The following is a 24,006-nucleotide window of genomic DNA, read 5'->3' on the forward strand; positions in this document are numbered from 1 at the left end:
ACCAATTTGGAGAGTGGGAGTGAGGGACATCTATTCAATAGGGTGGTCTGGTAGACCTTCCTAAGTTGCTGCTGTCCTTTAAACGGAGTCCTACAGGGTCAGAAGTTGTCCCAAGGGCCGGGAAGAACATTCCAGGCAGACGCAGGAAGAAGACACATATTCCTATGTAATAGGGACAGCTAACAAGTATTGAGCTGTATGCCAGCTCTTGTCGTCAGCATATTAGCTCCCTGGAACTCTGCGTAACCTCCATGAAGGGGATACTGTAACTGCCCACTTTTCGTATGATGAGACTGAGGCACAGAGAAGGAATCTGCACAAGTGGTGAGCTGAGCGCTGAGCCCAAGCAGTCTAGCTCTGGGGGTCTGTGCTGCTGGCCCTAGACCGTGGTCCCTTTGAGCAGGAAGGGTTTCACACAGTATTGGCACAAAGTGATCATTACCGATATTTATCGAACACTTACTATATCCCTTGCACGGTGATAAGCACTTTACATGTATCAGCTCATTTAATAAATGGCAGCTATCATTCAAGAGTCCGAACGACGAATAATCACAGCCTCTGATGGGAATGTGTCATCTCTGAACAGACCGAAAGCAGTGGGTATGATGGTGCCCTCCCCACCCGGCTGAGGGGTGCCGGCAGAGGCCTGCACTGGGGTGGGGGGGTGGCTCAGTGCTCACCCCTGTGGCTATACAAACGGGAGCCCGTGGGTGGCCTGCAATCCCCAAATGCCGGGACCCCCTGAGGAGTGATGCCCCAGCTATTTAAAATCCAACCCTGGGGACACCTGGGTGGCTCAGTCGGTTGAGCATCCGACTTTGGCTCAGGTCATGATCCCGCAGTTCGTGAGTTCAAACCCCGCATCGGGCTTCCTGCTGTCAGCGCAGAGCCCGCTTCGGATCCTTTGTCCTCCTCTCTCTGTGTCCCTCCCCCACTCACACACTCTCTCTCAAAAAAACCCCAAAAAACCTGGGTCACAACGCCTGGTGTCCTTTGCAGCTGGGCTGAGAAAAAAGGCCTCCACCTCTTTGCAAGGACCGAATCCCTCTGACCCTCCTAACTCCTGCCCCCCCCCCCCAACTTTGGGAAACAGAGAGTTGGGACCCAGGCATCAGGGCTGGTGCAACTATAGCCGAACAGACAGCTCCCACTGCCACCAGGAGAAAGCAGACTTACCCTGAATCAGGACTTCTGACCAAGTGGGTCATGCTCCAGCAAAAAAGCAACAACAAGAGCCAAGCTGGCAGCGCTCTGTGCAGATATGGCAAAGCTTCTGGTCCCTTCCAGGCTCACCTCGGCCAGGGCAGGATTGCAGCTTGACTGAGGAACGGCTCCCAGCATAGAGCAGAGGAAAACACCCCCTCTGCAAGGCTTATGGTGCTTCGACTTACTGATCCCCAAATAACAAACTGTCCACCAAAGCTCAGGATGCCATAGAAAGATCCTTTCCAAATAGACAGGACTTGGGGCCAACATGGACTCTGCTGGGGGTGCTGCGAGGAGTGGGGGGTTGTAGAACCCTGGCCCCTGTCCTACCGAACAAAGAAGAAGGAGGCAGTGATGCTTTGTGACTCCCAAGTCTGGGTTATAAAAAGGATGCTTCTCCCTGTGGTCCATGGTTCCTGTCCCTGTCCCTGTCCCTGTCTTTCTCTTCGGTTTTGGGTGATCGCCCTTCAGCACAGCCACTGTGCTAGGAAGAAGTCCAAAGCAGCCCGCGTGGAAAGGTCCTCCTCTGGCAGTTCCTTAGAGGAACCAAGACCCCAGCCCCCTGACCCCCAGTCAGCACGGAGTGACCGGGCCTTCAAATGATGCCAGCCCCAGCCTTCAAGCTGCCCCGGCTGACACTGAGTGGGGCGGAGACGAGTTGGGCCCCCACCCCCCCCAGCACAGCGCACATAACAGGTGTGTGAGCAGAGTAAATGTGTGTGTTGTTTTAACCCACTGCATTTTGGGGTAGTTTGTGATGCATTTAGATAACCGAACAGCGGGCACCCCCCAAAACGGCGATCGTGGTAGAAACTCCAGCCGTGGACATGCCTGTGAGATGCAACGGGCCCTTTATACTGTAGTGAAAAAATGACCCAAGAAGTGAAGGCCGAGAGGCAGGTGTGGTTCCGGCCCACTCCCCTCCCCCCACCATTAGGGCACCGTCAGCTCTTTCCGGCTCAAGTCCAGTGTGTCTGGCCGGGCGGAGCTTCAACCTCGACAAAGTTAGTGCAAAACAGTGAGTCCAGCAGACGGACAGCAGCTGCCACAGGCTCCCCGCCTGTCACAGGGAAATGGGCAGGTGGGGCCAGCCGCCCGTGTCCTGAGAGCACCCGGCATCCTTGTTAGAGCAGTGCAGAGAAGTGACTTCTCCCCAGGCGGACAGGGACCTGGGGAGGCAGAGATGTGGCCGCCTCAATACCTCACTCCGGCCCGGCCACGGCTGCCAGGAGCGTCCTGCGGGATGCCTCAGGGCCCCTGGGTGGCCTGCGTCACCACCGGTCGTGCACCCGTCCGTCGGGGCCGGCATCGACCTGGGCCCCGCAGGAGCCTGGAGCCGGGCCTGGGTCCGTCCGCAGAGCAGGCCAAAGGCCTTCCCAGAGCTGGGTGGGGGCCGGCCCTGAGCCGGTAGGGCCAGGCGCCAGGATGCTGAGGCTCACGGGCGATGGCCCAAGAAGCACCGCGTCCACAAACAACCAGTTCAAGGTCCAGCGTGGTCGGCGTCCTCAGAGAACATGCTATGAGAGGCCAGGAGAAAGGGGTAGGTCAGAAAGCTTTAGACGGGGCAGCTTGACCCAGGATGGAGTGCTGTCAGGACGGGGGGGGGGGGTGGCGCCTGGGTGGCTCAGTCGATTAAGCGGCCGACTTCGGCTCAGGTCACGATCTCACAGTTCGTGAGTTCAAACCCCGTGTCAGGCTCTGTGCTGACAGCTCGGAGCCTGGAGCCTGGTTCAGATTCTGTGTCTCCCTCTGTCTCTCCGTCGCTCCCCGGCTCATGCCCTGTCTCTCTCTCTCGCTCAAAAAAAAAAAAAAAAAAGTTTAATAAAAAAGACGGCATGAGGTGGAGATGATGGAGGAGGGGGACATCACGGGTTGGGGGAGCGCAGAAGTGAGGGGACCGTCATTGCACAGAAACCTGTAGAGCAAATGCCCTATGAAGACACTGCAGGACAGCCAGCAGGCTGAAGCAGCAGGGTGGCTTGGGGACCTCTAGAAACTCTTCTCAAAGCTAAGGGCTGTGGGCTGTGGACAGCCACCCCCACGCCCTGCCCCCACCTCCCACGCCTGGCCACAGGGAGGACGCCCAGAGCCTGAGTCCCCAAAGCCTTTTTTTTTTTTTAATGTTTATTTATTTCTGAGACAGAGAGAGAGCATGAGTCAGGGAGAGCAGAGAGAGAGGGAGACACAGAATCAGAAGGAGGCTCCAGGCTCTGAGCTGTCAGCACAGAGCCCGATGCGGGGCTCGAACCCACAGACAGCGAGATCACGACCTGAACCGAAGTCGGACGCTCAACCGACTGAGCCACCCAGGCGCCCCAGTCCCCAAAGCCTTTAAAGTCACCTCCACCAATCGCAGGGGGATGCCCCAGATGCCGCACGGTCCAGCTCCCACCCGCCGCCCCCGCCCACTTTTTACGGACTCGGACTTGACATCACACTGACCCCAGCAGCCCCTGCGGCTCTCCCCGGCCAAGCCCACCTCAGTCACCTTGTCCCGGGCATCGCAGAAATCACTTCAGGCTGATCCGCGAATCTAGCTGCTGTAGGTGCTCGTGGACGCCAAACGGGATGGTGGGCGTCCACATCCTGCGATGGGCATGGCATGCAGGGGCCGGGTTAGAGGAGAGACGGGGGCCCGGAGTCCCCAGTGCAAGCCCTCAATTCCCTCCTACCACCCTGAGGCCCCTTTCTTTAGACCTGGCTCTGCTAATGACTCGGCTGTGCAACCTCAAAAAGGTTAGTGAGCCTCTCTGTGCCTCGCTCTCCTCATCTGTAAAGTGGGTCTCTTAAGATCTACCTTGGAAGGTAGGAGTGGTTCTGCACTGGAAGTGCCTTGGAACAGCATAAAGTACCGACACTGGACATCAGACATCGTTGGGACAAGACAATACATAAGTTGGAACCAAACTGCCACATTTTCCGGGTCCAAAATAATAGAAAACAAGTGCCTTCACAGCATTCACCCTAATGCATCGGCCATTTTCAGGTACCAGCCGCTGTTCCAAGTGCTTTACACACCTAGATTATTTTAAACCTCAAAAAACTGCTCGGGGGTAAGCATTGTTCTCGCTCCCATTTTACAGACAAAGAAACTGAGGCCAGGTGCCACACTGGTGAGGGCCACAGTGGGATTTGAGCTCAGGGCTCACAGGAGGGCTGGCGGCTCTCTGCCCGCCGCGGGCTGATACTTACGCCAGCGTCTCCACGTGAGGGCACTTTCTCAGGCTGGCGGCCAGCTGCTGGGCCCCGGCGGCTGTGAACTTGTTATACTGGACACTGGGGAGAGACACCCATCCTAGGGTCTGGCCCCCATTCGGGGCTATCCAGCCCCAGGCCACCACGCTCCCAGCAACCAGACCTCAGCCCCGCCCTTCCCAGGGTGCCAGCAGGAGAGCCCGCAGCCCTGCCCCCGCAAGCCCCAGACCCCGGCCACCCACTGCCCAGGCGTCCATACTCACTCCAGCACCCGGAGGGACCCCATGTCTGGAAGCACGTGCGCCAGGCTCTCGGCTCCCATGTCACAGATGCAGTTATTGTATACACTGCCAAAACAGAGGTCGGGGCAGGGGCCGGGGGTGCCGGGAGGTCAGGACCCAGGGGGATCCACACCCAGCTGGATTCCGGCTCCATTTTACAGAGGGGCAAACTGAGGCCCCGAGAGCGGAGGCTGCTCCTCTGGGGTCACACAGTGAGCCCAGGGAAGCAACGGGACTTTAGCCGAAGTAGCTTCCTGGCTGAGACTTCACAGGTTCAAATCCCAGCCTCGGGGCTTGCTGCCTGTGTGACCTTTGGCAAATGACTTAACTCCTCTGTGACTCAACTTACTCCTCCATAAAATAGGCATGAGTAATTGTGGGGAGGAATAAATGAGTTATCGATGGCACAATACCCAGAATAGGACGGGCATGTGGAACGAACTTAATACTAGCTGTGGTTATTACTACGTCTGGGGCTGGGGAGAGGGGGTGGACTCAGGATTATATGAGTGACCGTGGATGGTATGACTAGCTGTGGGGATAGTGGGGGAGAGAAACAGGGCCAGCTCGGGTTTCTGCGGCGTATCCCCAGCTGGTAAATAACATGATGGGTGTCACTGGTGCGATAAGCTGTACCCTCATCAACAACCGTCTTTTTAACAAGCCAGGTCTGCCTTGGTCCTCATTTCAAGGCCACGACTTGGCCATGACTCAGCCTCAGGGCCATACCGCCAAGCTGCATGTAAAAAGCAGCAGGTCTATACTGCAGCAAAGTGGATTCAGGCTAAGCTCCAGCGTCCCCTGATGTCACAGGTTGGCGGGTACCGAGGGGAGGAAACAGGTAGAGGCTTTGCAGTTTCTTCCTGGGGTGGGTCGTAGGACCCAGGAGGTTCCCTGTCTGCCCAAGGACAGAGGATTTTTCCCATATTTCACTGATGCCAAGATATGCAGGTTCATATTTGAAGATGGTTGAGATCAGGATGTGTCTGATAATGAATGTTTAATTAGCAGCGTGTTGTCCTCTTAATGGGGTCTTACAGTGGATGGCATCTTAGATTGCATAAAGGATGAGGTCTTTTAAAGTGGGAGATCAGAGATTGCCCCGATATGCCCCACCAAAAGCCCCCTCCTGACCTACGAGGGCCTCCCTGCTCAATCTGACCTCCCCTACCTCTCCCACCTCATGTCCCACCCTGTGTCCCTCATTCCCGGGAGCCAGCCACAGTGGCCCTTCTGGCAAAGGCTCTAACTCTTTCCCACCTCAAGGCCTTTGCATCTTCTGTTACCTCCTCCCGGAATGCTTGTCCCTGAGCGACTCCCACAGAAAGGGAAGGGGCTCCTGACCTCCTGGGTGAATTCACTACTCCCATTGTACCCTCTTGGGCCCTTGTTAGTTTCCTTCCCAGCATGAGTCGCTAGTTTAAAATCTTTGTGCCTATGCTTACTTATTTATTATGCATGAATAATGCATGAATTTATTATGCATGAATAATATAATGCATGAATTTATTAGGCCTGAAGGCAAGAACCATATCTGTTTTGTTCATAGCTGAATCTCCAGTTCCTAGCACAAGTTCTGACCCATGGTTGATATTAGAGGCAGTTAGATGCCCTGCACAACTCTACGAAGTGCTGATCCCATAGACTGCAAGTTGCACAATATACGACCCACACAGCTGCACATGGCAACCCTGGCTGGAAGGATAACAAATGGATGTGTCAATAACTAGATGAACCAGATACCATCTCCCTTGGAAACATGACTCTGGCCGTCTTAGGCGGGTGGGGAGGGCTGAGGAAGGAGCAGGAAGCTCCTCCCAGCCTGGGGAGAGAGGAGAGAGACGGAGCTGAATGACTGGGGCTCTGGTCCAAGCTCCCCCACCCCCCAATCTGTCCTGGGACCATCAGGGAGCCAGGAGGGAAGTCATCAAAGAGCAAGAGGTGCTATGCCAAGGCCCACCAGAAGGTGGCGGTGCAGGCACCGTGTGAGCGACTAGAGCCAGCCAAGGCTGCCTTCTAAAACCGGCACCCTGGGCAAAGGCTCAGTCCTGCCCTCCCCTGGGGAAAGAGGACCAGTATCTATGGTGCACCACAGCCAGGCACTGAACCAAGCCCTTTCCATAGGCCACTGGGATAGTACCCGTTTTCCAAAGGAGCCAACAGTCTCGCATGAGTAAGCAACTTGTCTAGTTTGCCAGATGCTCTTTTCCCAGGACCTTCTATCCTCTCGTTGGGGGGTCGTGGCGTGGCCCAGCTGCAGGGGGCTGTGCTCATACTGGATTTTCGGTCAACCCCCCATCACCTACCACAATGGCAAGCAACGCAACAGCCTGCAGGAACCGCCTCCGGCCCCAGTGCTGGGCTTTGTACCTGCACAGAGCGGGGCTCTCAGCCCTCCCCCAGCCCGCCAGCTCAGCGCCTGGTCGATGGGGGAGAGGGGGTGCCCACTCACCTGAGCCTGAGGAGGGATGCAGCCAGCGAGGGCAGGGCCTCAGCGAGCTTGCAGGCGCCCACGTCGGTGATGTTGTTCTGGGACAAGCTGCGGGGACGGGACAGCAAGGGCTTAGCACCAAACTTGTGCCCACCCACCCCGGGGTAGAGCCGGGGAACTCTCATTTCCTCCTCACAGGGTGGCCCGGAGCAGCAAACACGTGCCCATCTGCCTCGAGGACGGTCGTGGGGAACAGGCTGTGAATGGCGCTGTGGGTATTGCGTGCTCTTAATAAAGAGATACTGTTCTGTCCTGTGGCTGAGTGGGAGGCGAGGGTGAGAACCAACGAGAAAGAGATCACACTCCACCCCCCCCCCCCACACACACACACACCTGTTCTAGGATTGGATACCATCCTCCTTTCCCCTTTGGCCCACAGCTCCACACTGTAAGTGAATAAGTATTCATATTGTTTACTGCCAGGTCTGTTTTGTTCCTGACTGTATCCTTGTGCCCACATCGGTGCAAAGTACATAACAGGTGCTCGGTACATAAGTGGGGAAAAGACAGGAACGAAAGGTAGGACGGGAAGGGAAGGAAGGAGGTGGGGGGCAGGCAGGGAGCGAGGGAGAGCCAGCTTCCCCACAGTGTTACCTAGAATCCTATAAATTAGACAGGACGCCTCAGTGTCCCTGCATTCAAGGAAATCCCCTAGTGAATCCTGCGGCTGTCCTGGGTCCTGATTATGAGGCAGAGCGTGCATAGACTTTGATGACAGTTTCAATAAACTGACCATGTAGATTCTCCTACACTGTATCCATCCACTTCCTGAAACCCAGGACAGTGTGTTTGGTTTTTTCATAAATATTTATGGGGTGCCTGGATGGCTCAGTCTGTTAAGCATCCAACTTCAGCTCAGGTCGTGATCTCATGGTTGGTGAGTTCGAGCCCCACGTCAGGCTCTCTGCTGTTCGCGTGGAGCCTGCTTCGGATCCTCTGTCCCCCCACCTCTCTCTCTGCTCCTCCCCCACACCCTCTCTCTCTGTCTCTCTAATAAACATTAAAAAACATAAAGGACTGCTATTTTGGTAATGTTTTGGTGACAAATCCTAGTCCGTTTTTCCTCCCTCACCAGCCCCCTCCTCCCTGTCATTTTCTCTCCCTACGTCTTAATTATGTTCATCACTGTGCACTTCATAATTATAGATTTATTTGTTTGCTCACTTGTTTACTAGGAGATCCCTGAGGTCAGGGGCATTGTTTTGTTTAAAGCTGGGAAGCTGGGTCTCCAGGCCCTCCAGTGGTGCCCGCACAGGCACAGAGTAGGCGCTCCTGCAGCATTTGCTGATTAAAATCTTTTTTTTTAATGTTTATTTATTTTTGAGAGAGAGAGAGAGTGTGAGTGGGGGAGGAGCAGACACACACACACACACACACACACACACACACACATACACACATACACACAGAATCTGAAGCAGGCTCAGCACAGAGCCTGACGCGGGCCTCGAACTCATGAACTGTAAGATCATGAGCTGAGGTCAGACGCTTAACCAACTGAGCCACCCAGGCGCCCCGTGCGTTTGCTAATTAGCACGATGCTCAAGCGCACGCGTGATTGCATCAGGAAGCAAGTGAATGATTGCATGGCTGGGTGGACACGAAAGAAAACAAAAGCCAAATGCCACAGGAGGGGCAGCCCCGGCACTCACTTGAGGGTCTCCAGGGCCTTGAGCCGAGGGAAGGTGGCCGACAGCTGCTCGACACCCTCGTCGCCAATCTTGTTCTCGCTCAGCGAGTCCAGGCTGCGGGTGGCATCAGAGGGAGGGGCCGTCAGTCGGCAGTCTGGAGGCCAGCTGACCAGCAGCCCCCTCCCATGCCCACCCCCCCACCTTGGACACGCCACAGGCAAACTTTTGAGAGCCGGTCTTCATCCCCCAGGGGCGCCAGCTGGCCAACAAGGGGATGAGGTTCTGACTCTCCAGGGAACTGAATCATTCCTCTCCCCCTTCACCCCCAGAGGCCTCCTGAGCTTTAACAGCTGCCTTAACCTCTTGGGATCACCATCGTGCAAGGGGATCATGGTCCCCGACCCCGCCTCCCCATGGGGAAGGTGGGAACACACGTGAGATCCAGGACGGAAGAATCTCAAAGGTCACGAAAGGATTCCACTTTTTTGTTACTGGGGATTCTCATCCATAGCTTCCCTCCGTGGGGGCCTCAGGCCATTCCCACCAGCCATACTGAGGAGGCAGCAGGAGAGAGGGAGGAAGGGCCTGATACAGAAAGACTTTCTTTGCACACCTTCCTCAGGGCCAGGGTTTGGGGTTATTGAAACCAGAGGTTGCAGGGAAGGTACCCGGGCCCATACTCACTCCAGATGCTGAAGGGAGGAAAAGGCCTCGAGGATCCTCACCAGCTTGGGAAAAGCCTGGGGGCCTGAGACGGGGCCCAGCCTAGGAGGCAAAGAGCAGACGTAAGAGCCTGGAACAGCCATAGCTCTTCATTTGGCCCCAGGGTCGGCTGGAAACGGCACAGAAGGCAGGCTCACCTGAGGTCTCTTCCCCTTCCTGCCTCCCTAGGGCCTTCCCTCCCCTGACCCCCACCAGATGCCACCCAATCCCTTTTGTTTCAAAGCCCCCCAGGCCCCAAGAGGCCAGCTGGGCTCCTGGCCTGCAGACGTGATTCCCACATTCTGGCCTGACAACCCACCAGTCTTGAAAAAACATGGCTTACTTATTTGCCATTACATTTTACTAACAAATAAAACTGTTTATGTGCCGGGCACATGCTGGATCCTTCACTCAGATTAGATTTCATCTCAACTGCACAAGGACTCTGAGCTGAGGGTGCTTCTTAACCCCGTTTTACAGATGGGGAAACTGAGGCACAGAGAGGTTACCTAATCCACACAAGGTCTCACAGCCTGGATCAACGTCCACGCCTGACCTCCAGGGAATGAGAAAAATAAAGACGTCAGAGGGCTGTTTTGTTCTGCTCTTAAAATACAAGGTTAAGTGTCCCCAGTGTGAAGACCGGTCTTTGATTCTGAAATGTCATAAAATGCCCCTTCCTAGAGAAAAATTTTTGCTTGTTTGAACGAACGCCCTTGATAAAGACGAAAAGATGGTGACTGAAATCTCAGTCTGGGAACCGCAAGCGTCACTAAAAGGTCACGAGGCGGGAGGAGTCCAAATTCTGATTTGAACTACGGGCGATAACACTTGGCTCCCGTGGGGCCTTGTGGGCAACTCCCTTCACCTCCATCTCTGTGTCCTCAGATTCAGCCCCCATCTCAAGAGCTTGTCGGAAGGATCACAGAATTCACGCATCGAATGTCGATTACATGTCTACAGACATGTAACAGACAGGAATCCTGGCCCTCATGGAGATGACAGTCTGGGGGTGGGGTCCGGGGGGCAAGACAGATAAAGAAATCGGTAAATTGTCTGGTGCAGGAGACAATAAGTAATACAGAGAAAAGTATGGCAGTGAGGGGGGTGAAATCGTACTTTGAAACATGGGAGTGAAATGGCCTCACTCAGTGGAAACCAGAAGGAAGTGAGAAAGTCTGGGCGTGGGGCATGCAGATACCTGGGGAAGAGCATTGTGCGCAGAAGACACAGGCCGTGCAAAGGCCCAGAGGCCGGTTAGTGCCTAGTGAGGTTGGAAGCCAACCAGGAGACTCATAGGGCTGGAGTGGAGTGAGCAGGGAAGGCGGCCCGGGAAACTGAAGGGTGGGGAAGCAGATGGGGGCCGAATCCGGGAAGAACCCTCTCCCCCAGCAGAGCCCATGGCCTCATCTCCAGGCATATGGGGCCTGCGTACTATCTGGCACCGCGGCTGCCCGTCACACACCCGAAATAGGCCTTTCCTTCCTTCCTTCCTTCCTCAGAACTTTCTCGTGGCTTCTGGCCTCCAGGTGGCTAGTCTCCTGGTTCTGGGCCGTTCCACTTCACAACTCTTGTTCCCCAGAACACAGTTTCGGCCTCAAACTAGGGGCTTTTTATGCTGAAAATACTTCAAAGCCAGAAGGGGCCCTTGGTGATTGTTTTCATACATTTCCTCTTTTCAGCAACACTGCTGTCTGCACAAACGTGGCACCTTGTCTCTGTTCAAAACAAGAAATGCTTGGCTTTTTCTGGGGCGCGGGGGAGCAGAGACCACGAGGAGCGGGCTGCTTGCGGGTGACCAGCCAGGGGCCTTGGGCAAGTCGCTTAACTTCGCTAGGCCTCAGTTTCCTCATCTGTAAAATGGGGGAAGATAGTGACTAGCTCCCGGATCACCTACGAAATGCGTTGAGGACAATGTAGGCATTTAATGATTTCTTCCTAATCATTAGAGGTGACTTTTAGATCCCTAACCAGGATCACCCACGAATTTAGCTTCTTCCTCTGTTGGGGCAAGAGCCCGACTGACCTGACTTCTGTAACTCCAGAGAGTTGACACCCTCTAGGCCTCAGTGTCTTCATCTGTACAATGGGGAGAGAGTAACCATACCTGCATTCTGCATGGCCTCCCCGTCTGGCTCATTCCTCCTCCGTCCTCAAGCTTCAACCCTTCAGTCACCTTCTCTGCAAAGTCCCCTTTGACCTTCCCCTCAAATCTGTACTCCCAGCCCCTGAGTCACTGCCACTGACCGCAGGAGGTCATAATTGTCTATTTACACTAGACTGCAGCCTCACCGAGGACAGTAGCCTGGGTCAGTTGAGTATATCTGCCCAGTGAATGAACGGGAAGGAGGACGTTCACCGGTAAACGGGCCATGTAGCTTCACGCCCGAGAAACCGCAGCCCCAGCCTTGACCGGCCAGGCCCCGGATGCTGGATGCTGGTGTCCAGAGGGGCGAGGCCAGAGGCTAAGAATGATCTGGGGGACCCATCTCCATCCGGGTGGCACAGGCCCAGCTAATGCTAGATGAGACGCCTCGTGGGGACCCGAGATGATTCACTCCTTTGCTTACGCGAACTCCAGCTTCTTTAAATCCCGGACCGCAGGGAGTTCTCCAGCTGTATCTTCTGAAGAACTTCTTGTCCTGGAGAGAACGGGCGGGCAATGTTAACGGGCAGCAGGCTCCTTGCCTGTCACTGAGCCCCTAAGTATTGCAAGATGCCTGCCCCCGTGTCCCCAGATTCCCCAGAAGGTCTGCCTTCCTCGCGACTGTTGTGGTCCTGTTAGAGACACCTCAGGGGGGACGCCTGGGTGGCTGAGGCGGTTAAGTGGCCGACTTCCGCTCAGATCATGACCTCACGGTTCGTAAGTTCCAGCCCTGCATCGGGCTCTCTGCTGTCAGCACAGAGCCTGCTTCAGATCCTGTCTCCCTCTCTCTCTGCTTTTCTCTTTCTCTCTCAAAAAAATAAACATTAAAAAAAAAAAAAACCAAAAAACCTCAGACCAGGACATTAGGAAGGGATTACTGCAGGCTTCAAGGAAAAGAGCCTCCGGGTAAGCACTTAACAATACCCAGCCCAGACAGCACGTAGTAGGTGCTCAAACAATGGATGAGGACAGAATGAGAAAACGTTGTTCTGTCCTCAAGTTTCCTCTGCCCCCTGGACCTTAGAGCTCTGTCATCCGTAAAATGGGAAGGATCTGGGCCCTGGCTGCCTTGAAAGGTGGCCATCGATATCACTTCTGCTACCAGAAGGAGAAGGCATTTCCTTAACTCTAAGCAGGGAATCTCTCGCTGGCTTTGGCTGAGAACGAATAGGGTTCGTGATGGCAAGTTTTGGATGGCACACAGCGTGATCGGTCCTGGAGGCTCCGCCTGGGGGGGGGGGGGGGGAGGGGTGGCCGCTGCCTGGAGGAGGGCACGGGATGTCCCAAAGGAGAGGAGGAACACTAACGGCCAAGTTAATATTGGGTCCTGTCTGTCCTCAACCTGCATGTTCTGAGCCGCCTCTCATGCCTCTTCCTCCTCACCTCTGGATCTGCACGAGGTTGCCCAGATCTTCCACATCCTTCACGGACTTGGCCTTGAAAGGCTCGATGGTGAACTTCTCCTCCACCGCCCGGAGCAGCTTGGCCTCCCCACGCTGCTGTAGAGACTCCCACAGCCCCACCATGTCACTCAGCGCAGCCCTGTGGAGGAAAGGCCTCAGACCCAGGCACAAGGACTGGGCTAGACCATAACGGAGGGGCAGCTCCATGAAGGGACCTCCTACCCATTCAGATGCTTTCTGTTCCTCAATTGCATCCCTACTTCAGGAAGCCCCCCAAGACCACCCCAGCTCTTATTGATTCCTCCCCTTTCTCAACTCTCCCAGTGGTTTTGTTTCCCTTTTTGCTTTGGCTACCAGGAAGCCCCGTGCTAAAATCTTGGTGGAACCACTACAGTGGTTTAGGACCTCACAGCTTGGGTAATGTATGTTTAGGCAGCTGGTGGGAGAGATTCTCTGTAGATTAGGCTGAAGTGATCAAACACATCCCTGAAGGATTTAAATGAGCCAAGTTAAGGAATCAAAGGGCTACATAGAGTATGGTCAGATGTCAGTTCTTGAATAGAAAGCAGAATGGAAAAGGAGAGAATGGAGGTGGCGGGAGGCCAAGGGGTGGCTGTGGCCTCGATCCCCCATGACAAAATGGTGGCTTGATTAGGGGACAGCAAGAAGAAAATGAATTTGAGCCCAGATCAGTCTTGGATTCTAAATGTGGCCCCGTGCCCGGCACGTGACAGGCCTCCAAATAGTGGTGGAAGAGGCTGCTCTTCCCTCGCTGTGTGACCTGGGGAGAGCTGCTATCCTTCTCTGAGCCTTGACTTCCTCATCTTAAAAAAATGGAAGGAATCACCCCTGCCCCTGCCCAGCTACGGTGCATAGGAAGTGACACCCCGCAGAGCCAGCACTGGGCACAGCACCAAGACCGTAAGCGGAGGCCCCCTCCCTCGGCCCCTGCCCCCACCTGAAACGGGTGACGCAGCTGAGTCCCACGAGGCTCCCCAGTCCAGGGGGGTCAATGCCAGTGCTGCAGAGGTCCAGGGAGAAGTCTCGGCCCGCCGCCTCCAAGGCGCTGCCCAGGACATAGGTGTGGGGAGGCGTGAGCCGGGTGCCCACGAAGGAGAGGCGGGCGGGGAGCCCCTGCACCACGTGCTGCCAGAGCCCAGCGTCCAAAGTCTCACGGGTGCAGTGCAGCAGCTCCAGCAGCTGTCCGGCCCGCAGCGTCCCCGGCTGCAGCCGCTTCAGGTACCTGGTGAGCACTTTCTGCTTCCTGTCCTTCAGGGTGGCCGCCGCAGGCCCCGCCAGGGCCCCGAGGCAGTCGGCATGCGGCTGGAAAACCAGCCCCGCCAGGAAGCGCGGCACGCCCTCCAGCCAGTTGTCGTAGGGCCTCTTCTTCCTCGGGGTCAACGCCAAGTACTGTGGCAGCTCCTTGTCCTTGATGTCGCTGCTCAGGGCCAGCCACACGGCCCCCAGGAAGCACTGCAGAAGGAAGCTGGAGAAGACCAGCCCCACTGCCGCGGCCCCTGGGGCGGGCTGCACCAAGCCCTTGGCCACGGCCCAGGCCCTCGCCTCCGCCGACGGGAACTGGCTCTCCAGCAAGGTGCCCTGGCGTCTGCGGCCCAGCTCCCAGGCCAGCCTGGCCAGTCCCGCCAGGGCCCCCGGGGGGCTGTCGCGGGCGGCAGGGCCGAGCAGGCCCACGTAGAGTCCCGTGAGCGTGGAGGGCAGCTCCGTCTCACCCCCCAGCTCCAGGAGGGCCTCGGACAGCTGGCCCACGGCCCGGCACAAAGTGGGGCTGTGGCAGTGGCTGAGGAGGAAAGGCTGACCCTGGACGAGTTCCAGGGCTCTCTCTCGGCGCTCGGTCGCCCCTGCGCGCTCCAAGTAGCACGTCAGGTAGGTCTTGGCCTGCTCGGCTGAGAAGCCGGCCACCTCGAACAGAGCGTCGGCCTTGCTCAGGCTCTGGGCCAGGCGGCCCCGGGGCCGGGCCGTGAGCAGCAGGGTGCAGCCCCGCAGCAGCTTACGCTGGAAGAGGCCCGCCAGCAGTCCCCGGACGGAGTGGGGCTCTGTGCACACGGGTCCACACGCGCTGTGCAGGAGGCCGTCTTGGCCTTCGAGGCCCTCGGAGGCATCCAGGATGAGCAGAACCCGGTCGGGCCTCCTCCAGACGTAGCTGAAGACCTCATCGTCCACCGGCAGAGGCCGGGGGCCCAGGGAGAACAGCAGATCCTGCAGGCGGTAGGTGTCCCCCCCACGGTCCAAACAGTGGCAGGGGAGGTAGAAGACGAAGTCGTACTGGGGCAGCTGGCCGCGGGCCCAGGCCCGGCTCGCTTCCCGGGCCCAGCGACTCTTCCCCTGCCCCGCTTTACCCAGCACAGCGATCACCTGCGTCTCCCGCGGCCGCCGGCGGTCACCCCCCGCCAGCAGCACCTCGGCCAGGCCCCCGCGGGCCGGCTGCCGCTCTGCCCAGTCCAGGGTGGCCAGCTCCCTCTCCTGGCTTTTGCTGCTGCTCCTTTCCAGCCGCGCCCTCACCAGTTCCACCTCCACCAGGATGCCTTCTGGGCCTGCGGGCTCAGCCTGGTACATGTCCCGAAGGGCGCTGCAGAACTTCTCCACCCGCTCTGCGAAGACCCAAGGGTGCGTGTGTGTTGGGCGGGGAGGGTGCCGGTGGCAGGGGCGGCCACCACCAGGACAGCCCAGGGGCCAGCCCGACCGTCACCAGCTTCTTCACCCACTGCCTGCTTTGTTGCTGCTTCATTCAGTTACCCAGACATCTGTCCGTCCGTTCGTCCGTTCACTTCCGCACCCATCATTCATTCGCTCGTCTTCTCCCTCGTTTATCCATCCACCTGTGCAGTTGCTCACTAACCCCCTTCTGCTCTTGCTCGCTCGCGACAGGAAGGCCACAGGGCAGGGGGGCGGGGTTAAGGGTTAAGACCGTGGATTCCGCGTATCTGGTTCAAATCCCAGCTCTACCGCTAATTCGCGCGACCTTGAGCCTGTTATGGACCCCGCTACGTCTCGGGGGATGGCCCCGGTCGCTCCTCACGTGCAAAGCGGGGACAACAATAGGGTTGTTCACGGCGTGCATGATTCGATCTGTCTACCGTGCTTGGGAGGGTATGCGGGACGGCATAAGACATAGGGACTGGGCCATTCCCCCATCCCACCTTCCATCAGTCCCCTCCCCAGTGTCGGCTCCTTCCTTCGCCCACTGACCCAATTACCACTCTCCCCTCATTCATGCCCTCAGCCTGGAAAACAAGAGGGGTGGGGCAGAATCAGATGAGCAAGCCAACAAAGACAGGCTGAGTGAATGAGGGAAGTGGGGTCCCCCGCCCCGGGGCACAGAGAGTCAGACAGCACTCACCAGGCCATTTCGGGAGCTGGCTGGAGACCTCGTGAGCTGCCGGGGATCGGGTAGGGGACATCTGCTCCTCTGAAGATGAGAAAGTTAGGGTAAGGGGCGTGCCCTGGGACTTCCCCATCTTCCAGGGGGGCATGCCGTCCCCTGAGCGTCCCAAAGGCAGAACGGACAGGGGAGGAGTGTCCCCCACACAAAGGTCATAAGGTGGTGACCTAAGGTTGTATCCTACCCAAAGACACCTTTCTGGGCCAGCTGCACTGTTAAAAATTTTACCAAAGTTGTAAAACTCACAATAGCTATGGAAAAATCGAGGTTTGCAGTCTCTGCTGACAATTCAGAAGATCTGGCCACGCTGGGGCTGCTTTTCTGCCGGGGGGCAATTAGCTAAAGGCCGCGATGCTCCTCGCACACCATCCCATGCCCCCCATTCCCTGGAGATGCTCCCTGCCTCGTTTTATCCATAAATGCAGCCTGCTTGTCTCTGCGGGTAAGCTCAGCTCACGGACCTGACCGGGGCGATTCCTTCCCCCAGCGCGTCAGTCCTGCTTCCTGTGACTCTCCCGGGCCCCAAGCGTCCTTACCTGTCACATCTGCACGGGAGGTCAGAGCTGGTTCCGGCATTCCGGGAAGGTCAGCCGCAGATGGGGCAAAGGGGCTGGTGGAGCCGGGCCGTTCTGGGGATTTGGGGAGGCTGTGTATGGCGGGGCTGCTGGAAGGAAGCTCCTGGCTGGCCTGTGGCACCTCACCTACATCGGGACCAAGAGAAGTGTCAGAAGAGCCAGGTATCCACCCAGGAACCCACTCGGGTCATCCCCATCCCCATCAGGCTCTGTGGCTTGGGAAGTCTGGGGAGGAGACAGGGGAACTTCCAAAAGAAGACAATTTCAGGACAGGACTGAGAAAAGGCCTCCGGGGTTACATCTAGCTCAGCGAGACTTGATTTCCCCATCTGTGAAAGGGACACAGTCAGCTCATAGGGAGCTTAGGGCAAGGGTCCTTCTAACACTCTTCCTGCACTGTGGTCAGGGCTCATGTCCCTGGATGTCAGGGATGTTCCCTACCTCCTGGGGTCCCAGCACATCACACAACAACTGGCATATAACCTCTAAAGGATGCTCTTAAATTGGGTGCAAGTTCCCCACCCCCCCTCCGGCTCCACCCACTCTCATGTCCCCGAGAGCCCACACGAGCCTTCCCCAGGACAACTCAGCGCGGTAGGTCAGCAGGGACCATCCTGCGGATCAGAAATGAGGCAATTCCGACAAAGCTGTGCAAGGATGCACACCGCTGTTCACCACACTGCAAAAGACAGCGAGGGACAGCCCCGGCAACTCTTGTAAGTATCTCTTATCGTTTGGCTTGTGAACGAGCACGTATTGAGGTTGTGATCGTAAAATGTAATAAAGTTTCATAAAAAGAAAAAAAAAAAGAGGGGTGCCCAGGTGGTTCGGTTGGTTAAGCATCCGACTATTGGTTTCGGCTCGGGTCACGATTCTCATGGTTTCGTGAGTTCGAGACCCACATTGGGCTCTGCGCTGACAGGGTGGAGCCTGCTTGGGATTCTCTCTCTCTCTCTCTCTCTCTCTCTCTCTCTCTCTGCCCCTCCCCTGCTCACGCTCTCTCTCTCTCAAAATTAAACATTAATGAAAGAAAAGATCATGCGCTCTCTCTCTCAAAATAAATATTAATGAAAGAAAAGAAAGAAAGAAAGAAAGAAAGAAAGAAAGAAAGAAAGAAAAGCAAAACCCAGACTTAGTGGGGGGAAATGACACTTGGAAGGCCATAGGCACTGGACAGGTCATTCACCCAGACCACCTTGGGGAGCTCTGCTCTTCTCCTTTGATTTGTGGGAAATGGGGTCAGAGGAGGGCGTTCTGGGGAGGTTCACGAGAAGGTGCTAGGCTACAGCTGCCTACTGCCTGAGGTTGGGGAGGACGGGATCAGGGAGTAGTCTGGTAGCAGGGAGAGGGGTGGGGGGGCCAGGCCTCGAACACTCACCTTGATAGATGACCATACCAGATACCCCTGTCCCAGCCCCTGAGATTTGCCAGAGCCCCTGGGGCAGAGTGGGGACGATCTGGATGTGTCCAAGGCTCAGGCAGCTCAGCAAGGAACTTGAAGGGGGCACTGTGAGAGACAAAGGCGGTGAGGCGGGATCCTCTGGAGCACCTGTGTCCGTCTTCCTGTTGTTGTGATTATTTGATTGCCACCTGACTCCCTTTCTAAAGGGCTCTGATGTCCCCCACAGCGGCAGCTGTGTCTGTCTTGCCCATGGCGGTGTCCCCAACACCGAGCGGAGTGGCCGGGCACAGGGAAGGTGCTTAGTTCATAGCTGACCAGTCCCTGCTATGTCTCCCAGGGATGTGTCTCCTCCCAAGGCACATTCTCCGGCCCGGGCTGAGCTGATGGGGACCCAGAGGATGGGACTGGCTGGGATGGAAGCGGGTGACATGGATGGGGTGGGGGTCCTGTCCCCGGCCGCCCCTGCCTTGACCACTCTTCAGACACCCCCAGGGGTGGGGGGAAGCGTACCCCCCCCCAAGTTCCTAACCTACCAGGCATCAGGATGGTCTCCTTCAGCCACCTCTGGCTGGATGCTGGCTCCTTGTTGAACACAGCAGGGGGTGACAGGCAGGGCAGAGCTGAGGAGTCACTCACGGACCCCACCAGGAAAGTGCCAGTCACCATGGGCACAGCGAGGGGCTCAGCTGTGAGGAAGGAAGTCCTATCAGAATTAGAACTTTCTGAGGGCCAGGACTAGGCTTCCTCCATTCGACTATCAGCTGTTGCCTCACTTCGTCCCCGCTCAGGGGCTGGACTCCCCACCTTTGCAATAACAACTGGGTGGGAGAAGGCGCGGGCCTGGGGGAGAGGCTCACTGAGGCACGGGGGCTCTCAGGAGGCCAGAGGGTGCTGGGTGACCAGCTGACTCTAGGTGACCCTGTACTCTAAAAGGACCAGTGTGGCCTGAAGGGGCAGCGGAGCAAGGCAGGGGGCAGGGTCTCAGCTCTGACTCAGAATTAAGAAGAAGGGGTGTCGGGGGAGAGGCTTTGAAGGAGAAGCTGAATCTCCCAGCCACCCTGAAACTGCAGAGCAGCGGCTATGGAATCATGATCTTGGTCTGAATCCCAACCCCACCTCTCACTACCTTGTGATCTTGGACAAGTGACTTCACCTCTCTGAGCCTTGGCTTTCAACTGCCAGTTTCTACATGCACCTAAAGAGGCCCTGGCTTTCCTGCCTCAAAGTCTCCCTGGGCACCCCCCACGCGGCTCACCCAGCTTCCTGTGCTTCGAGTCCATGGGCAGCTCCTCTGGGAAGGCTGCAGAGAGAACATCATGGTTAACTGCCCCAAGGAAGGTGTGGCCCAAGCCATGAGCGGCTCATGAACCCCAGCAGCCCGTACGGCCTTGCCCAAACCCCACCTTTCTTTGAGAGAGAGAGTGAGAGAGAGAGAGAATCTCAAGCAGGCTCCATACTCAGCACGGAGCCCAACATGGGGCTCGATCCCATGACCCTAGGATCATGACCTGAGCCAAGATCAAGAGTCAGACGTTGAGCCGACTGAGCCACTCAGGCGCCCCTGCCCAGACCACAGCTTGCGGCACCCAGGGAAATGAGGCACTGGCAGAACGCCAGGGTCCCTTCCTAGCTGTATGTCCCTTTGGGTCCCTTCCTAGCTTTATGTCTTTGCAACGTGGCCTCTGTGAGCCTTTGATTGCTCATCTGTGCAACGGGGGCGGGGATCCCTACCTTGCAGGAGCACACTGGGAACCCACAAGGTAAACATCCAGCCCCAGCACACCAAGGGAGGAAAACCCTATGCGTCCCTCAGCAAGGGTCTGATGAAACAAATCATTGTTCACCCACCCAGGGACATTCCACACAGCCCTAAAAAAGAACGAGAAGAATGTCCCCAGAATAAAATGAATGGATGAGTGGGTGGATAAAGACGGACAGATGGATAGAGATGTGTTAAGGCAAATAGAGCCAAACATCAACCGTAGGATGTTCGTGGTGCATACGTGGTTGTTGGCAACACGATTCTTTCACCCTTACTGTATGTTGAAAAAGATCACGATATAATGCCGGGGAAAATATTTATCAAATAAAGCAAAAAAAAAAAAAAAAAAAGCCAGCAAGCGAGAGGAACTTTCCAGAGGCACAACCATGTGTTCTCCATCAGGGATACAGAACTGACCTCCCAAACACGTTAAATGAACGTGCAGAACGGCATTTAGTAAAACCGTGATGATGTGTGCGGGAAAAAAATTTTTTTAAAGAGTTGGCTGATGGACAAATAGAGTATTTCCTTCTTTTATGTTTTTATTTATTTTGAGGGAGACGCAGAGAGAGTGAGCAGGCGGAGAGGCAGAGAGAGAGGGAGAGAGAGGGAGTCCCAAGCATGGCCAGCACAGAGACTAACGCAGGGCTCAAACCCAAGAACCGCGAGATCATGACCTGAGCCAAAACCAAGAGCTGGGTGCTCCACCAACCGAACCTCCCAGGTGCCCCAAGACAAACAGAATATTTCTAACAGGGTAAAAAGGAAAGTGGGAACATGGGTTGTTTTCAGGCAGGGAAACTGAGGAGCTGGGGGACAGGGGTGGGAGGGAGATTGGTTTTCACTGAATATTCTTTGCACCTTCTGAATTTCTACAGCATTTTTCTAGCCTGCCCCTGCTCTACCTGTTCAAAAATGAAGAAATAGGTATGAGTCCGACAGAAGGTCCAGAGCACTGGAAGTACTCAATCAACTGTTACGCCCATTTTACAGATATTTGCAGTCAGTGGACATTTATTGACGGGCTACTGCAGGCACTGTGTTAGATTCCTGGGATGCAGTAACGAGTAAGGAAGACAAGACCCCTGTCCTCAGAGCAGGGGACCAGTCTAAAAGGCAATAAATACAATAAGTCCAGATTGTGGCAAGCGCTAAGGGGCGAGGAGGGACACAAAGTAAAAATGAGTGAGGCGATCTCTGTGGAAGGGGAGTCAAAGCAGGCCTCCAGGAGGAGGTGACCGGTTAGCCAAGACCTAAAGAATGCAAAGGAGCCCGCTTGGGAAGACCTGGGGAAAGGGCATTCCAGGCTGAACAGCAAATTCGGGGGGCCCTGAGGCTGGGAAGCGTATGTGGGTTACAGGAACGGAAGGAAGCCAGTGTGGCTGGATGTACTAGCTCGTGGGAAGTTTCGAGAGGTGGGAAGGGCCAGACTGTATAGGCCTTGTGTGTGTATTTTGTGGCCATTGGAGGGTTAGCAGGACAGCAAAATGATCTGGTTTGCATGGAAAAGCCCGTGTTGACTGCCAGGTGAGGGCACGTTAGGGAGGCCTGGAGACTGAGCAGGAGGCTCAGAGAGGTGCAGGCACTTTGCTGAAGGCCACACAGACCATAAACAGCAGACAGAGGATTCAATCCCAGTTCTTGCTGACTCCAGAACCTGTGTTTGAAGACACCTCCCTCAACCACAGGGTCACCAGGGAGGAGCATGAGGGGAGCGGTGGGTGGAACATCCAAAGCCAGCAGAGCAGACAGGACTTAACACGGGAAGCAGCCGGGAGCCACAGCAGGCTCTGGAGCCAAGGCACGGCCAGGAGTCAGGAAGGCTGAGGGCAGATCAGCGAGGGGCCTACTTACATCTTTTCTGACTTTTCTTTTCCTCCAGCGTCTCCACACTCTCGCCGATCATTTCTTCCAATCCTATATGCTCGACTTTGGGGAAAAACCCAAGACACCAACATACGGTCAGTGGGCATCCAAGGTGAGCCTTCACTGTCCCTATATCGGGGCGGGATCTGACCACCCTTCAGAGGGTGACCGTCAGGTGTTACGACGCTCCCCAAGGAACAAGGAGGAAGGAGACGCAGGCTGAACCAAGAATCCCCCAACTTACTGAAAAAGCCTTTGCTCAGACCCTCCAGTTGTGAGTCCTGGAACACGTACTGGTCCAGTTCCGCTGCCAAGATCGGGAAAAGGGCAGTCGGTCAGTGAGTTCTCTGAATGCCTTGTGTGCCAGACCTTGGAGCAGGCACCAAGGAACGGTGGCCCTCCGGGCTTGGCACACACAGTGTTTGCAGAATGAGCGATCACACGAACGAAGGGACACGGAACCTTCATGGGCTCTGAATCCCACTTAAGGGATGATACACACCCGTGAAAAGTCACCTATTGCCATAAAGTAGTACAGTGCAGTATAGTACGGTTGTCACAGGGTTTTGAGTTTAAATTCAGCTCCACCCCCATTGGCCCCGTTAGCTGTGCAAACTTGGGCCAATCACTTAACCTCTCGGGGACTCCATTTCCTCATCTGTGTGATGAGAACGCCTGATGCCTACAATCCAGGGATGGGTGGTCTGGATTAGAGGCTCTACCTCCGAGTTAAGGCATCAAGCGCAGGAAGCCAGCATACCGTAGGTGCTCTTTGCAAAATCCTTTTCTAAACACTTTAGACCAAGCAGCTCATCCAATCCTCAGACATCCCACGAGGCAGGTGTGATTAGGTGATTAGTATACCCATTATGCACCTAGGGAAGCCTTCTTCTAGACCTATGCCAAGATGCTTAGATGACTGCATGCTCAGGCCAGGGCATGGCCTTCTAGAAGCACAGAGAAAGCCCACAGACTCGAGGAACGGACTTGGATGAAGCTTCTGCTTCCCTGGCTTTGGCCGCTTCAACTTCCTGGGAAGATGCTCTCGAGCAGAAAAGCCCCTAAATCCTAAGGAATGCTCAGATCCTTCATCAGTGCCTCCAGTTGTGAAGAAATATGAATGCCCTCAGCACCAAACACTTCTGCTTCCTCAAATAAGTTCCCAGGACGGAAAGGAAGCGGGCAGACTTCTCAGTTCTGTAATTTTTGAGACACACACACAGTTACCACCCCTCTCCATTTTCTGCTTTGTGTGCTACTGGATTAACTGTGCACTGGGGGAAGACTGGCCACATTCATGCTGAGCACAGACCTGCTCAGTGTTGTGGTTCTTGGGTTGCCAGGAAAAGGGCTGCTAAGAACAGTTGTGCAGATTGTTCACTGTACCCGGGTGCCCAGCAAGAGGACAAATGGAGGCCGCATCCTCTGAAGAAGGGACACCTTTTTCTAATTCAACAAAGCCTCTGTATGAGATAGTGGCGATCTTGCTGATGAGGGAGACTTTACCCTACTCCCCTCCAAAACACACACACACACACACACACACACAAAACAAAAAACAAAAAACAAAAACAAAAACAACGGCAACACCTCTCTCCAAAGAGTTCTGCCCTTATCGGAAAGCAGAGCTCTTTTTAAAGCTGCAAATCAGCCTCTCAGCTTAAGCCTTAGAGAACCTCCCCACCCTAGACACTTTCCTTTTTGTGGCTAAAAATAAAGACTTTGAAATGAGAAAGACCTAGGTTCAAATCTCACATCTGCCCATCACTATCTCTACTGCAGCCTTGGGTACACGGCTTCGCCTCTTTAAATTTCAGTTTCCTCATTTGTAAGGTGGAGATACTAATGCTGTCTACTTCCTTTGCTGTAAGGATTCAATGCAGTAACACACACACAGTGTCAGCACGTAACAAGGACCCCCCAGGTGGTAGATATGACAAATA

General features: G+C 55.6%; 1 protein-coding gene across 8 annotated transcripts in view; it reads right to left on the minus strand.

Annotated features, from left to right (window-relative positions):
* Positions 1 to 1,913: 1,913 nt before the first annotated feature.
* The window catches only part of CIITA (class II major histocompatibility complex transactivator), a 45,989-nt gene continuing 23,896 nt past the window's right edge, over positions 1,914 to 24,006 (minus strand). For 4 of the 8 annotated variants that reach the window (XM_060648478.3, XM_060648481.3, XM_060648484.3 and 1 more), the window contains 17 exons: positions 22,308 to 22,370; positions 22,052 to 22,126; positions 19,691 to 19,735; positions 18,969 to 19,121; positions 18,412 to 18,540; positions 16,995 to 17,159; positions 16,417 to 16,485; positions 14,017 to 15,667; positions 13,039 to 13,197; positions 12,080 to 12,151; positions 9,492 to 9,572; positions 8,829 to 8,921; positions 7,138 to 7,224; positions 4,668 to 4,751; positions 4,402 to 4,485; positions 3,689 to 3,795; positions 1,914 to 2,726 (listed from right to left, as the gene is read on the minus strand). In XM_060648478.3, coding sequence (XP_060504461.3) covers positions 3,720 to 3,795; positions 4,402 to 4,485; positions 4,668 to 4,751; positions 7,138 to 7,224; positions 8,829 to 8,921; positions 9,492 to 9,572; positions 12,080 to 12,151; positions 13,039 to 13,197; positions 14,017 to 15,667; positions 16,417 to 16,485; positions 16,995 to 17,159; positions 18,412 to 18,540; positions 18,969 to 19,121; positions 19,691 to 19,735; positions 22,052 to 22,126; positions 22,308 to 22,370 — 3,086 coding nt within the window. In that variant the 3' untranslated portion in view covers positions 1,914 to 2,726; positions 3,689 to 3,719. Of the gene's footprint in view, positions 2,727 to 3,688; positions 3,796 to 4,401; positions 4,486 to 4,667; positions 4,752 to 7,137; positions 7,225 to 8,828; positions 8,922 to 9,491; positions 9,573 to 12,079; positions 12,152 to 13,038; positions 13,238 to 14,016; positions 15,668 to 16,416; positions 16,486 to 16,994; positions 17,160 to 18,411; positions 18,541 to 18,968; positions 19,122 to 19,690; positions 19,736 to 22,051; positions 22,127 to 22,307; positions 22,371 to 24,006 lie in introns of those variants that run through there. The other 4 variants (XM_060648479.3, XM_060648480.3, XM_060648487.3 and 1 more) reach the window with 4 other exon arrangements.

Source organism: Panthera onca, chromosome E3, assembly GCF_046562875.1.
Source record: "Panthera onca isolate mPanOnc1 chromosome E3, mPanOnc1 haplotype 2, whole genome shotgun sequence".
In the NCBI taxonomy this organism is placed as follows: domain Eukaryota; kingdom Metazoa; phylum Chordata; class Mammalia; order Carnivora; family Felidae; genus Panthera; species Panthera onca.